Here is a 16,847-nt window from a genome sequence, read left to right on the forward strand (position 1 = left end):
TTTTTCTTTTTCTTAAGTAGCAACCTCAGTAGATAATATTTCTGAATAAGTGAAGTGGGGTAATTTTACATTATAGACACAATTCTAATGAACATTATGTTTTATATTAATATATATTCATCAATATTACTCAGATATGAGCAAAAGCATAACTTTAAAGGTTCAGCAGTGTCAGGAAAAGTAGATGCAATTACTTAATATAGTCATGTTCATGCGTTTAAATTCAAAAGTTCTATTTGGGTAGAATAAAGCAGTTAAGAGTAAAAGAAAGAATAAGAAATTCACAGGCTCCTGCTTAACTCACTGTTCTCCAAAAACAATGTAAGATTGCTTGCAACATTAGGTCATGCTTTATTTAAATAGTCCACTCCTCAAGGGATTCCTAGTTCCTCCTCAGTTGAAACCTCAGATACTTGGAGAAAAACTAGACTTAATGTTGCGTCACACCAAGGTTTTTGTTAAATCATATTTAAAAAGGGGACAGGAGCTGCATTCAAAAGTAACACCTCATAAAAGAAGGACAAATCTTTAAATCCATTTTCTGCTTTTGTTCTTTGTAATAAATTCCTGTCATTTCTCAAGAGAGACTTTAAATTTCCACCATTAAAATGTGCCCTAACATTTTCTTTTCCTTGCAATACTATGATAGGACTTCTTGCTACTATGAACGGAAGAGTAAAGATTTTATTTTCTCATCTCCGGTTATAACTTTTATTTCAGAGAATTCCTGTGAGTAGTTAGCACATTTAAAAATCTATTTTGTAGTAGTCTTATAAATATAAGGAGGCTGACTAAGTAGATGTAAAATAAATCTAGAGGCTGTTTCTCCAAATATAGGTTAGAATCTAAATTCACTAACCTACAGAAGTACAGGTATGTGTGCTGGGCTCTGCTATCCTATCAGGGTAAAATCACGTGAAGTATCACAGGCTCACTATGACATCTACCTTGCACGGGATACGAATTCTCAACAAGGTCTTGAAATATTACAAAGAACTACGTGGAAAAAGTAGTAATATCAAGTGGCTCAGAATTCTTAATCACATTAATATTACCTTCTATCAATTTATTTAATATCTTTATGCTTGGCATATATATGAAATATTGGGCATATTTAATAATCAACACAACTCAGATTCATCAATATTGTCCCTAATTCTAATGCTGTTTCTTTCCCATAGATATAAAAACAATAATTTTAAACTTCTGGGATAATAATAAACATTTAAAAACTCATGAAAGATTTGGTTATTAAATATGTTAGAGTTCATATTTTAAGTAAACAGGTAAAAATTATATAAGCTTGGGCTTCAAGGGATAAGATTGTCAAAATATTACAGCAAATTGTCTCTAAATATATTTTCTAAAATAATGAACATATAATGAAATGAACATGTGATTAGTTTTCCAGCTATCTAGTATTCCTATAGTTACTGTTAAACTAAAAGAAAGTATCCTCTCTTTACAAATTAACTTATAACAATAGATCCCAGAAAGCCTACATGTAAGTTGATCTTTTAAATACTAGTTGCAACTGTTCTCATAAAGAGGAAGTTATAAATATATTAAAGAAATGCCTTTAATTTAAAAGGTTCTATTAATTAATGAAACAGCTTTGATAGTTTTTCTCAATCATTCTAAAAAATAGAACAGAAAAATCCAAAAGAAATATTTCAGTATATAATATAAATACACAATATGTTTGTTTCCCTAATATTTTATAAACAAAATGTTTACTCCTACCTACAACACAGACTTCAAGTTTAGTGATTTCAAGTTAAAAAATCATTTGGTAAAATTTCTGATATACATCATGAAGATGTAACTAAACATCCATATAGTAACAATACATTAAAATATCTGTTATAAATAATATTCACAAAGGACATACTCCTCGAAAATTTTTTTTTTACATTTATCAAGTAGTGATTATGAAGGACAGTCATTTTTATCAAAATTTTACCTTTCAAGTGGAAAGAATATTTCTGTTTACATGAATTGAATGGCTGCTTATGGATTCCACTTTAAACATTAAAGGTTGAGTTACTTATTGCAGAAAAAATTGAAGTATTTAATAATTTTAAAATAGTGGATTCTTCAGAGTATAGTTTTTAAAAATTCAAGATTTAACATTAGGCATTTAGTTACATATAGATATAACTAGGTTTTGGGTAATAGAAATGAAAAGTAATTACAAATTATAAAATGTATTCTTGTTAACAAGTGACAGTTTTGCTGGACCAGAGAATATTACTATAAATAAAGTCTATAATAAATAAAGCTTACCTTCAGGCAAATCTACAGTAATAGATTGTCAGGAACTTCTGATATTCAGAGGTACAATGAGCATAACAATGGACAACAAATCTCAATTGTAATTTGGAACTTATCACTAGCTGACTGAGTAACATTACTTAAGTAATCACCTTCCCAAACCTGTTTTCGAGTTCTGTAAAATAGAACTGCATACTGCTCTATAATATTATAGGTATAATATTTAAATATGTAATTATCACCTTTGGTTTTCCCTCTGACAAGTATTCTCCCCTTTCTTCCAATGCCTGACCTATCTGGAACTACTTAGCCCTAATATAAACTTGTGTTGTCTAATTTCAAAAGATCTTTCACAATATATTCTTCTTTCATAGCTTACTTTCCTCATAATTGCTATTCTATATTTTGTCCTTCTCCTGAACCATTCAATCCCATGTATTTCATTTTCCTTTCAAATGGTATTCTTCATTACTTAAAAGAAACCAAAATGAGCTTCCTCATCTACAATTGACTTCATCACACCTTTTTCAGTTTTCCAAACCACTTTCCTCCCCATCTTTGCATTCTTTTCACTGTAGATAAAACTGTGAACTCCAACTCAGACTCTTCACAGCCTAGGCCTTAACACCCTAAAGTTGTACCTTTCCACCACTAGTGTCATCTTGTTTCCTCTGTAATCCCACCTCAAATTTCTCTGCCTTTTCAAACTCCTTTTTATTCTTTGACACAAGCCAATCCCTCCTGAGCAGCTGGGGTATGTGAGTCTCTCTGATCTAACTTCTATTTCTCTCCTTTGTATATTCAAAATTTCAAATCAGCAATTTCCACACTTCGTACCACTTTTCTTTTTACCTAACCAGTCTCTTTACCTTTAGGAAATAATGACTTTGCTCTCACCATGAGACTAAAACTAACTTTTAAAATCTCCAATAATCTCCCATTTACAAAGTTACTTATTCTAATATTTTTTTCCCTCTGGATATTTGATCTTTTTAGTATATTTCCTCATACTTCCTCTCCTTATTTTCTGACAGAAAAAATACTGATTTCCTTTTTGTCATTATGATTTATAAAGAGTAGCTACTAGGAATAAGGTATAGTTTTAATCAGTTTATATTCACAATATCCTTATGAAATAAATTAAGATTAATATCCCCATGTTATAAGTAAAGAAACTGAGGTATAGAGAAGTAAAACAACTTGCCCCAAAATACCCAGCTGATAATTTAAAAAAGCTAAGTCTTGAATCCTGGCAGTCCTGCTCCAGATCCTGTGCATTTACCATAATGCCTCTCACTTACTTTTTTTGATACCTGCTTCTTTAGTTCATTTGTTTGCTTCTTTTTTCTCTCCTACTGTGAAGATGCAAGTGAAATTAGCTCCTCTATTGCAATCAAGGGTCTATATTTTGAATTTTAGATTCTCACCTATGCTTTTATCAAAGACTACTTCAAGAAAAAAAATACTATTTACAATTCAACTTTCCTGAGACAAATATATATATATATCCATCCAATAGGTGCTTAACATTCGTTTGCTTTCAGGTTTCACCATTCTGCTAGGTTCAAAACTACATATAGCCATTTTTTATTCTTTCTGCACCATTTTGGAACGAGAACAAATCAGTCTTGAAGCCTTACAAATTGACTTTGAAATATCTTTTAACTTCATGTATTTGTCTCAACTTTTACAACCAAAAGTGAGATTATGTTCATTTTGTTCTTAAAATATTGCTTAGTCTCTTAACTTCACCCTGATACAAGACATGCTATTTTAAATGAGGTTATCTTCTTAGAGTTTATTCAAGACTTTGAAAAGTCCCAATGAGAGAGAAATCTATTGGATTTTGTTTCACCAGCATTACTCAAACTTGGAGGCCATGCAGCCCCAGTGTTAAGATAATAACCAGTTATATGTCCTTGGATAAGTCACTCAATTCCTCTAAGCATCAGTGTCCTTAAGTAAAGCATGGGCTCTGTGCCTCTCTCATAGGATCTGTGTGAGGATGGACGACATGTGATAATACGTGTAAAGTGTGCAGCACAATGGTGGGCTCAGAAACAGAATAAGCACCATATATATAGCACTATTTCCATTATTACCGACCCTTATTCTTGACCACAAAACTTTCTTTCCTTTCCTTTCCTTTCCTTCCTTCCTTCCTTCCTTCCTTCCTTCCTTCCTTCCTTCCTTCCTTCCTTCCTTCCTTCCTTCCTTCCTTCCTTTCCTCCCTTCATTCCTTTCTTTCTTTTTCCTGACATCCCCTGGATTTGTAAATGTTACATAAAAAAGTTCCTACAGACCTTCAAAACTAAAGATCTACATTGTAGAACACTCAGCTAATAGTCATACTTCTCCTTTTCTGCTGCAAACTGTATCTACAAGCACCCCAATATTCTGTCTGGATTTTTAGCACAGAAGAGAACAAAATGCTGAGGTACCTCCTCTTTTTCATAACCTTCCAGAGAAATTACAAGGGCTTGTTAGGAAATATTAGCAAGAGTCGTGGCCTATAGAATGCGCCTCAGCCCAACATGCAAGGCTCTCCATTATTCCATCTTACCTATCTAACATTATTTTCTCTAAACTCCAACACTGATGTTCCACCTCTGTCAAGATTGTTTCCGTACTATTTAACAATTATGGTACCTTTCTCCTTAAACCCATACTGTTTCACATGCCTAAAATAATTTTTTCTTTTTTCAATAATTAGGCAATTCCTATACAATCTTCAAGGTTCAATTCAAGTCTTCACCTGTTTTATAATATCAAATGTCACCAGCCCATATTTCCTTCACACTCCTCTAAAATTTTATGGTACATTGTTTATATTGTAGTTTTGGTATATAAAAAGTTTTATATTTTTATAAATTACTTTAAGCATTTTTGATTTCTCAAAAACAAGTTATGTGCAATTTTTATCAATTTTTCATGATGAAAGTAAAATTATTTAGGCTAAATGAGACTACTGACATCTTAATTTGATTTTTTTTTTAAATAGGAGAGTTGTTTATATGTCTATAACCACTTCTTACTTAATGTAGCTTTCCTTAAAAATATAGTTGAGCCCAAAGGGAAAGAAATTGCTGAAAATCTGTAATAGATAAAGGAAGTTAACAAATGCTAACTATAATACTGATTTGTGGTTCCTAACATTTTGGGGGAGGGTTCATTATATTGACTCATTACATATAAACAAATATATTTAGAGGGGCTTGAGGCACTTACAAGAAGAAGAAAAGTTCAATAATCCTATGGGGGAAAATAAAAAGTATAAAGCTCACAACATAAAAAGGTAGAAACTGGAAAAATATATACAAAATAATCTGGGCTAGGAAGTGCTCTGAAATGAATTCAGAGCTTCTAGGCAAGCAAAGTCTAAATTATTTGAAAAATTTAAATGTCTCAGTTAATTGTGTGTCCTAAAAATAAGAAATAATATGTTTCATACTAATTAATGTTTAATTTTGGCTTATTAACTCTTGTTGCATATCTGTTTCTTAGTATACTGTCCTGTAAAATAAGCACAATGGTATTATGTACCTCATGATAGTTTCCTGGTATTAAGATTAAAAAAAAGAGGATATAATATTTTATAAATATTATAATGGTCTCTGTATTAGCAAACAAATATGTTTTAAATAGAAAACAAAAACATTTGAGAATTAAGAATTGAATATTTCACAATATCTAGTATCTGAAGTTGGATGTAAGGCTGTCATGCTAGATTTCATCATTCCACTCTACGAAAGAGTGATAAGACCATTATGCACTACTTCCCTAAAACAACTATTCTGGTTTGAGAATTGATTCAGTCAATAAGGGTAGGTTTTATTTAGGCAGAATATGATGATCGATGAAATTTTTTTGATTACCAACTGTATCTAGATTGCATAATTCAAAATATACCATTTTATTAAAAGTCCATAATATATGGTATAAAATTATAATATTTAAGGCAAGTTTTAATTGTTTAAAATTAACTCTGACTTCCTATTACATATAAATTATTTTATATATAGGTTACATATAAATTATTTTTAGCAAGCAAAAACAATGGACACATAGTAACAAACATTTTTTAAAATATATAATTTCATATTCAATATTAAATGCATATCTATCCAAAAGTTACATTTCCTAGCTCCAGCATTTTAAAAACTTTAATTTTACTCTTTGCACAATCTTAACTAGAAGAAAATTCTAAAACAATCCTTCAAAGACATTATTTTTTATTAATTTGAGGACTGAAGCCCAAAGTAAATGTAAATCTTATATCAATCACTAGTTAAGGGAAAAAACTGCCATTTTAAAGGAAATTTTACTTTGATTCTATGTATTAAAGTCATATATATATATGTATATATGTATATATGTATCATATGAAATATGTTTTTATTTATTCTAGTGGAAATAATTTCTATTAGACATAATTATTCTATACTGATAACCAGCATAATGTCTTCAGAAATAAAATCATGCTCATTTAAATTTATATACTTGGAATTCTATTTAGAGAATGATCCAATAGAAAGTCTGATATTGGTAAAATAGGATACCTAGAAAGTTAGAGAATCCTAAACTTAGAGCATAAAAAACTGTTCATCTATGATATCTAAAAATATGTAAGATCTCTCTTCCAAATTTTTCAAGTGTAGTATTTTATTTTTACACTTACAAAAAAAGTGTTTAAGTGTGAAATATATTGCCCTGCTAGATTTAGTGTAAATCTTTTAAAATGATACTGTATTTAATACATTATTAATTACATAAAATATTAAATAATTGACAACAATATTAATTCCATGAGTATCTACAAGGTTTACAGTGAATGCAAATACACAAAAGTAAACCAATCTCTATTTTTAATACTTATCTTGAATTTAAATAATATTATGAGAAAAAGGCAAATAAAAATAAACCAAACATTTTTAAATTTTGGTTTTCATAACTCTATATAGGCACTGGATATATGGTAGCCAATAAAAGTCATACGGCCATAGAGAAAATTGGAATTTTAATAATGATTCTGAGACAATTATTTGATTGTACTAGCGACTTATTAATATTAAAATAATAAAAATCCATTCATATCATTGTCTTGACTATATTGCCAATGATGTCGTTCTACTCCAACTGCATTGTGTATTTTACTTTTTAAAAAATCAAGATGTTCATCTCACCCATAAATGTTTGAACTTCTCACATAAGTTACAAAAGAAAAGAGAGACTAGGCTGGATTAGGGTAGAAAGTCAACAGATCCTACACTTTAGTGCTTCTGTAAATTCTTAGTCCCAGGTGAATTTAATCCAGAAGTCTTTAACTCACATTAGAACCTAGATAGAGTAATGTATCACTTTCAAAGCATTACAGATATTCTTTGTATTTATCTAGCATAGATAAAATAAAAATTCTAAAACTATAAATGGCTATAAGAATAAAATAATCATCTGATATTTGAAGCTTTAAAATATTTAAATTCTGCCATATACAGATTAAAAGTTACTTCCTTGGAAAAGTATGAAGGGTATACAAACAAAATCTAACCATTATGACATTAACAGAGAGTAAAACAAATGAATCATTTTATATGGAATAACAACTACCTATTCGTAATTTAAACATGGAAGTATTTTGTAACATAGTAATTAAAAGAAAACAAAATATTTTCCTATAATTTGAAAATATATTGTCTAATTGATATTTTCTACATTTGAATGTGATTAGTCAGCCTTATATTTACCTATATATTGATAAAAATTTAATAGGTTCATAACACTGTTTTTCAATTCAGAAACATGAAATTAATAAGATTTTGAGCTACATTTCAAATTTATTACAGTGAACATAAATATTCTGTAAATCAAATATCCTGTAAAGTAATAAAAAATACATTCCTTTTGAAGGTATATTCTATTAATAGAATGATAAAAAATTAAGTAGTTAATATAAAAGGGCAAATGCAGAAGCAATAATTATAAAGTATCCAATAATTTTGAATTTAAAAGAGTTTAAGGGGAAGAATCCACCTTATTTAGTATTAAAAATGTTATTTTTCTCCTATATCATGTCAGCCATTACTCACTCTTAAAAACTCACATTGTCTTTTATCAAGTAAAAATTTTGTTACAGAGAATCCCATACATTAAAAACTCACATTGGCCCTTTATGACTCTCTCTCTATATATTACACAAGTTATACAGAATGTAATAGCTGAGTTGTAACAAGTAACTGTTTGCTAGGCACAAAGGTATACTTATACATATTTGTTGATAAAAAATGTTGAACATGACAAATTAACAAAACAGGAATATATATGCATAATATAATAACTATACTGAAGACTAATACCAAAATGGTATTTAAATTTTGAGAATATAGTTTCAAATTTTTATACTTTACTTAAAAGTAATATAATTTAAAATAGATTAAATTCCCATAAATTATCAAATTTGTGTCTGTAAATCACAACAGAAATGAGTCACATAATTGCTCCTCAGTGTTGAAATGAATAATTCAATCAATCAATAGATCAACTAATCAATGTAAGAAAGATAACAATCATTTTTAAATAAATAAATGACAACTGTTATTTTAAGTATGTTTAGAAAAAATATATATATAGTAAGACTACAAGGTTTCTTTTATAAGGAATTCACACTATGCTATGAGTAGTTCTCTTTGATTTCCCAACTAAACACTCACTTGTTTGATGCGATCTGGGTTAACGGTGGTCTGGGGTTGTAGGATGCTGACTGGTTCTGTCTTGGCAACATTCTGAGGCATTTCTCGAATTTTTTCTGCAATGAATCCATGAACTGCATTCAGTGCTTCAACTGTTCCCTGGATCAAACACACTCGTTCAGTAGTACCTGTGAATAAAAGATTAATATTCAGAAAACTTTCTTATTTTGTATTTTTTCAAAAAAGCTGTAAAAAGGATGATATAGTAATGCCAATAAAATAATGTAAAATGTAAATCTCTAAATTCATTAGTAACGTTACAAATGAACCAAACAGAATGTATAAATACACGTTCTTTTTTTACAATTTTTTACTCATTCTTTCCTAATTATCTCAGAAAGGGTCCTTGGATTCCAGCAGAGCCAGATATCCTCAGTTCTGAGAGTATCATTCATTTATCGTCGTAACAAATCCGAGCACTTATAACAGGAGTTAGCGTTACAAACTGGTGACACACAAAAGGAGATTTACGGACACAACTTTCAGAAAGCATACCCTTAAGGGCAAAAACATACATTAATCCAGAAATTATAGGACAGTATGATACGAAAAACAATGGAAATACCTACATGGATGATACAAACAGCTGGTCTAGAGTAAAAAGAACAATTAAATCAGTGGATAGAGAGAATCTTGGAAAGCTTAAATATTTCAGAATTTCTACTGGCCATATTCACTTACCCTGCTCTCCTTTCAATCATAGGTAGCAACACCACCCCCTGACATTTTATATGTTTACCTTTTACTTTACCACTAGAATGCAAGCTGCTGGACAACCGTGAATTAGCCTGTTTCGATTGGTGCTGTAGTTTCTACAATACTAGGTGTACAATAAATATTCATTGGATAAATAAACCACACTGATTTTATTGATTATGTAATTTTAATAATGAAGTAATATCAATTAAAACACAATTTAATAAGTTTATGAAATTTGAAATTAATGAATTGACAAAGATAATTAATAGTATTTATTTTACATCTAGCAATAAAGTTTAGACACATGATGTGAGATATTACTAAAACAAAATTGGTTGGGTCTAATATACAAGTCCTATAATCCATTTTATACTTTACAGATAAACCTTAAGGCAATAAAAAATCAATGATTAGTTTTTTAGACTAGCCTTAGCTTCACTGCAGCAGACTGGTCTTAAACTGTAATATTTTCAGCATCCCAACACAACACATAAACTTACATGTCAGAAATAAATATTCCTTTATTAAACAGTTATCAAAAAATAAAAAAATGGTATTTTAAAACATAAAATATTTGTTTTTTAACTAATATAAAAACTTCCAATACCTACCTACTATGTTTCCTTTTGGTGCTAATTTCAAAATTCTAAGCCACTCTATAAAGTATTTTTAAAGTACACTGTGAATGACAAAGTTGCAAAATCACAAATATTGACGAAATCGTGGGAGTTTATATTATTTTAAGGACCAATAGCCACATAAACCATTTCTACTAGTTTTAAATTTAAAAAGAATATTAAAAAATTATCAGCTTTTCTCTTAGAAAAAAAAAGACTTAGATCACAAAATTAGGGGCAGAAATAAAAGTATTATGATATGAATACACCTCAATTAAATTTTCATGATTTAAACAATGATGATTCATATCTATGAAAAGTTAAGCTTCCTATGTTGAACAAAATATTTCAATAGAGAGCAAGTATATCTTTCATTTATAAGGATGGAGAGAATCTTTCCATAATGTGAGTTTGAAGGCTTAATATTTTCTATTTCTCCTAAACAGCTTTTTTCATCCTTTTCTATCTTGATGTATCTCTGTGGCTCTTGGAGAAAAATGATCTAGTTTATAGAAATACTCTAGGGAGTCTTTACAAGGTTGTATTAATTGTTCCATAAATGTCTAGAAAGGATGAGAACTGATCAATGGAGCTCATACAAAGTGTTTAATCTAAGTTGGCAAACAAAACGACCCACAGCTCAGATTACATTCCTGCTTTTGGAGACAACTAGAGTGCTGGGTATGCCAAAATAGGAAAGGAAATCAGTGCAACCTCAACAGGGATTTAAAAAGAAAATAAAAAATGGCACTACATAACTAAAGAGATTATACAATCCACATTGCTTTAAAATTCTAATTTAACAGAATGCACAACATATTAGACAACAGTAACCACAATACGCTTCTAACTGTATAGCTAACAGGTAGTGAATGGAAATCACTGAGTCATAAAGAAATATGATTGCTTAAAGTTCACCTAGCACGTATGAGACAATTTGAAGAGTTTATAGGTTCAAAGTTGCAGAACATATTCTTTGAGTATTAAATTATACCACTACTATTAGAACTATCTGAAAAAAGTGGAAAAAGGAGATTGTACATCTCCAATGGGAATTGCTACAATCCTCAGAAGAGATGCTGTCATATTCTTCTTCTGAACTCTAACGGCCTTTTCACTCAGATAACAGAAAACTATAATTTTTAGGAAAAAGTCACAAAGAGGGAAGACTGTCAGGTATATGACCAAACTGTGTAACAAAAATGAGCCTATAAGTCATAAAAGTTGCTGTTTTTTGTCATTTTAAAGGCTTTTAGGATCCATTAGTGTCTAAACTAAACTGCCAGTTATTTATCATTTTATTTAACAGTAGCATTTGCTTCTCTTTGCAATAGACTAGCTAATAAAAGCTGAAAAATAGTTACATAAAAGTATTGCCCACATTTTTTATAATGTAAAGATATAGGGGAATAGGACGCCAATAATTTAAAATTGCAGTTTTAAGGAAGATTAGAAAAACTCTAACAAGTAGGAGCAATGTCGAATTAGGTAATGAAGTTTGAAATGGCTTTAAGTTTTGATTTCACATGAAATATCTTTCATTTCAAATGAAAATAGATGTTTCTAAAATTAGGCACAATTATCAAACTGATTCCACAGCAAAATTTAGATAGAAATTTAATAAAATATATTCACTTTGTGCTACTATAGCCTAGGACAAGTTACCTAAACTGTTCTGGTTCTACTCATCTGTGCAGTGGAACCCATTCATTCTTATCTACCCAGCCCTCTGTTTCTTTAGGAATTAGAGCTCTTTCTTATGTCATAATTTTTCTTTTCTATTAGATCATTCTCATCAGCAGGAAAATATGTTATAATTTCTTCAATTTTTAGACTCCTTCTCCTTAAGACAGAATTAGAACATTACCCTTTGACAACCAAATAAAATAACTGATTTAGACAAAGTTCATAAAAATGATAACATGAAAGGTTAATGGGAAATTCTCAATGGAAAAATTAGGCAGTCACCATCTGATTTCACTGATCAATATTAGCATAACTAGAGTGTGAAAACCAAACATAGGCCTCTTGATGTGATATAATATGAAGCCCAGGGCACCTACTAAAAACTATGTCCCCAAGTAGCTGAACTTAAATCTAACCGAATATTTAGACTATATTACAGTTTACAAATAATACTGAAAACAGTAAATTTAATGTCACCATAAGGAAGCAAACATAATTGTGGCAACCTGATTAGAACTACATATTAGATAGTATCAAAGAATTACTGTTAATTTTAATAAGCACCGTTTTTCTTTTTTAATATATTTTTATTGATTTCAGAGAGGAAAGGAGAGGGAGAGAGATAGAAACATCATTGATGAGAGAGAATCATTGATCGGCTGCCTCCTGCACGGCCTCCACTGGGAATGAGCCCACAACCAGGGCATGTGCCCTTAACCAAAATCGAACCTGTGACCCTCCAGTCTGCAGGCGGATGCTATATCCACTGAGCCAAACCGGCTAGGGCTCTTTTTGTTTTCTAAAGATGCAAACTGAAGTATGTACAGGTTAAAGGACGGGGATTTGCTTCAAATATTTCTGTAATAACAAAAAAAAAAATCAGAAAATGAAGTAGATAAGCCCAAATCTTGATACTGTTGCTATATAAGAAGTATATAAAGGGTTCATTGTATTATTTATTCTCTTATGTATTTTTACAATCCTATATAATAAAGAGGTAATATGCAAATTGACCATCACTCCAACACACAAGATGGCCTCCCTCATGTGGTCAAAGATGGCCACCCCCATGTGGACACAAGATGGCCACCACAAGATGGCCTGCAGGGGAGGGCAGTTGTGGGGGACCAGGCCTGCAGGGGAGGGCAGTTGGAGGGGACCCAGGCCTGCAGGGGAGGGCAGTTAGGGGCGACCAGGTCTGCACGGAAGGGCAGTTAGGGGTGATCAGGCCGGCAGGGGAGGGCAGTTAGGGGCAATCAGGTTGGCAGGGGAGCAGTTAGGCATCGATCAGGCTGGCAGGGGAGTGGCTAGGGGGTGCTCAGGCTGGCAGGCAGAAGCAGTTAGGGGCAATCAGGCAGGCAGGCAGGCGATCAGCTTGGAGCCAGCAGTCCTGGATTGTGAGAGGAATGTCCGACTGCCCATTTAGGCCTGATCCTGCCGGTGGGATTGGGCCTAAAGGGCAGTCGGACATCTCTCAAGGGGTCCCAGATTGGAGGGGGTGCAGGCTGGGCTGAGGGACACACCCCACCCTCAAACTTTATGCACCAGGTGTCTAGTTTTCATAATAAAAGAAAAACATTTTAAAGCCCTCCTTGACCTCATACTCCTCCCATCAACTACAGACCAATTTCCTTATCTCTCATAATATCATGTTTTTTTTCCTACTACCTCACAACCCATTCCTTTTTTCTTAAATCTACTCCAATATGGCTTTTGCCCTACCACATCACTGAAACCATTCATCACAGTTCTACTGGGTAAATCTAATTTTCATGTTTTTATGTTGTCTGACTCTTCAGCAACATTTGATACAGATGACCATTCTGTTTTAAAAACATTTCACTTGATTTTCAAGATACTACACTCTCCTGGTCTTCATTTTATTCAATTCATTCATTTATTTGACAAAAATCTATTGAGTCCCTACTAAATGCTAAGTACTATACAAGCTGAAGATACAATAATCAAAAAGACAAATCTTCCTTCATAGAACTCACATGCTAACTCATATAGACAAACCCTATACATAAAACAAAATATATAGAAAGAATACAAAGTGAAATTGGTGCTATGGAGAAAACCTGGGTTCAAGAACAGAATGAACAAAGACAAAAATAAAAGAATGTTATGTGTCATGTTCACTACTGTATCCTCATAGCACACTGTAGATACTCAAGAAGTAATTTTTGAATAAAAGAATAACTCTCCAAGTCTAAATATCTCCTCTGCATATTAAAAACATTGTTCATTTTAAAACCTTTTATCTATAAAATATCCATAAAACCTGCAAGCTTCTTTGAATTTCTACGATCAGTCAAAATAAAGGGTGGGGCAAAAGTAGGCTCACAGTTATTCATATGGAAAGTAACACAATAACTAATCTATATCTATATCTATCTATCTATCTATATATATGTATATGTATATGTATATGTATATGTATATGTATATGTATATGTATATCTATATATCTATATCTATCTATCTATCTATCTATCTATCTATCTATCTATCTATATATAAAAGCCTAAGCGACCTTTACGACTGAATGACCAGAACGACTGGTTAACCAATCGCTATGACATGCACTGACCACTAGGGGGCAGACGCTCAATGCAGAAGCTGCCCCCTGGTAGTCAGTGTGCTCCCACAGCCAACCTCCAGCAGTCCCTTCCCCCCTTCCTGGCCCCCCTATCGGCCTCGATCGTGGGGGCCATCTGGCAAACCTCTTGTGGACCCTTCCCCTGGCTGGCCAACCTCCTGCGGCCTCTCCCGCCCCACCCTGGCCAGCCAACCTCCCAGGGTCCCTCCCCCCAGCTGTCTGGCCGAAGGACCCCACCTGTGCTGAATTCGTGCACTTGGCCTCTAGTAGATAATAATACATGAATAAACTTTGTTTCACATACAACTGTAAAACTACTTTTGCCCCACCCTGTATGTAAAAATGAGATATAACTTGGTTAATGATTTCAAAGACTATAATAAGTTATAAATTATCATGTCCATAAAAAGAGCACTCAATGGAAAGAAAGATAACAGGAGAAATAATGAATAATTCAAGAGTTTTATTTTCTTCTCAGAGTAGAAAAATAACTAGATCAACTCTAAAAATGTAATCTACCTAAAAAAATAAAGCTAGGGAAAAAAGAATGTTTTTGCTGTAATCTCAAATATATTCTAAAACTTTTTAGATACTGAGACCTATTTCAATGAATCTAGTATAGAATAATGGGCATACACTAATGAATTGATCCATTTTTTCCCCAATTATCAGCTATTATGAAAATTAGTGAACTTTTTTAGATGTAAAGAAATGCATCAATATATATTACTGAAAATACAACTTAGTGTCTTATGCTAGACACTGAGTTAAGAATGAAAATATATAAATCTTTAGGTAATATTAGTGTCAACCACATAAGAACTTTGGTTAGATGAGTGACAATGAAGCATTTCAAAATGAAAATTAATACAAAAATATAGTAGAATATTAATAATTCTATGACAACCTACAGACAATATCTTTGGCCTCAAAAAGAACTGAGAGTGCCATTTAATAATGCAATAGGAAAAAATGAGATTTAAAACAAAACATGACATATGGTAAAATTTTATAGTAGGATAATAGCTACTTGTGTGTATGTATTATGTGCCATTAAGTCAGCTCAGACTCCTGGTGACTCTATGAATGAGAGATACCGACAATTTCCTGTCCTCAACAGCCCTGCCTATTTAGCTCCTGTAAACTCATACCTATGGCTTATTTTAGCACTGAGAAATTGCTAATTCAGGATAGTTAATATTCTGAATGAATAGGGTTTCTTTCTTTCAACATAAGTTAGTTTCTATCATTTTAAGAAATATCTCCCATTTTGTTACATATTTTCAAAAAAACACATTTAACATTTCAAAATACTTGGGCTCAACTATATATTTCTGAGCAGTATTAAGTGGTAATCTCTAGATTTTGGGGGGTATATAGGTCTATTTATCCTAATACCAATGATACTCTGTGATTATATGTGCTCTATCAATTTCCATATTCTTTTCCTTACTACTACTTATCCCTGTTGTTTGTTGGAATATCTGACTCTAGCAGCTCCTCGCTTTACTTTTACTTTGCTGCTTCTTATTCTCAATTGATAATCTGCTTGACAATCAGCTAAGCAAGGCTGTTAAAAGCATATACACTACCAGTATAAATAGGTTCCTAGTGACAACCATAGCAAAAGCTCGACCTTTGCGAAATCTATTTTGGCTTTTTTCTTCTGAATTTGAGGTCAGTGTCAATAGGTAAAATATTCCTTTAATGGTCTCTTAAAGTTTAAACTGTATGTAGGCATTTTAATATAAAAAAATAAAATAGAGAGTATCATTTTTAAATGAATAAAGCAACTTGCATTAGTATTTCACTCTTCTCAATCTATAATCATGGTAACTTAATTACTTGCATGTCTTTGTGGTTTAACAAAAGCAAAAGCATCAGTTAATTGACTTTCCTTTAAATTAATGATTAAAAGTACAGAGTATCACCCTGGCCAGTTGTGGCTCAGTTGGTTAGGCATCGTCCCATGTACCAAAAGGCTGCTAGTTTGATTCCCCGACAGGGCACATGCCCTGGTTGTGGGCTTCATCTCAGGTAGGGTTCCTACAGGAGGCAGCAGATCAATGTTTCTCTCTCACATCGATGTTTCTCTCTCTCTCCCTCTTCATTTCTCTCTCTAAAAATCAATAAAAATATTTAAAAAAGAAAAAAAGTACAAAGTATCATCATTATTAATAACATGTATTACAAATTTATGGTTACATAGAACAAAATATGTTA

At 31.8% G+C, this 16,847-nt stretch overlaps 1 protein-coding gene across 5 annotated transcripts in view; it reads right to left on the reverse strand.

Moving 5' to 3' along the window:
* The window catches only part of NOVA1 (NOVA alternative splicing regulator 1), a 159,149-nt gene that overhangs the window by 24,554 nt on the left and 117,748 nt on the right, over positions 1-16,847 (reverse strand). For all 5 annotated transcript variants that reach the window (XM_080661887.1, XM_080661886.1, XM_080661889.1 and 2 more), the window contains one exon: positions 8,982-9,148. In XM_080661887.1, the coding sequence (XP_080518013.1) occupies positions 8,982-9,148 (167 nt within the window). The remainder of the gene's footprint in view (positions 1-8,981; positions 9,149-16,847) is intronic.

The sequence above is a fragment of the Plecotus auritus genome, assembly GCF_963455305.1.
Source record: "Plecotus auritus genome assembly, chromosome: 1".
In the NCBI taxonomy this organism is placed as follows: Eukaryota; Metazoa; Chordata; class Mammalia; order Chiroptera; family Vespertilionidae; genus Plecotus; species Plecotus auritus.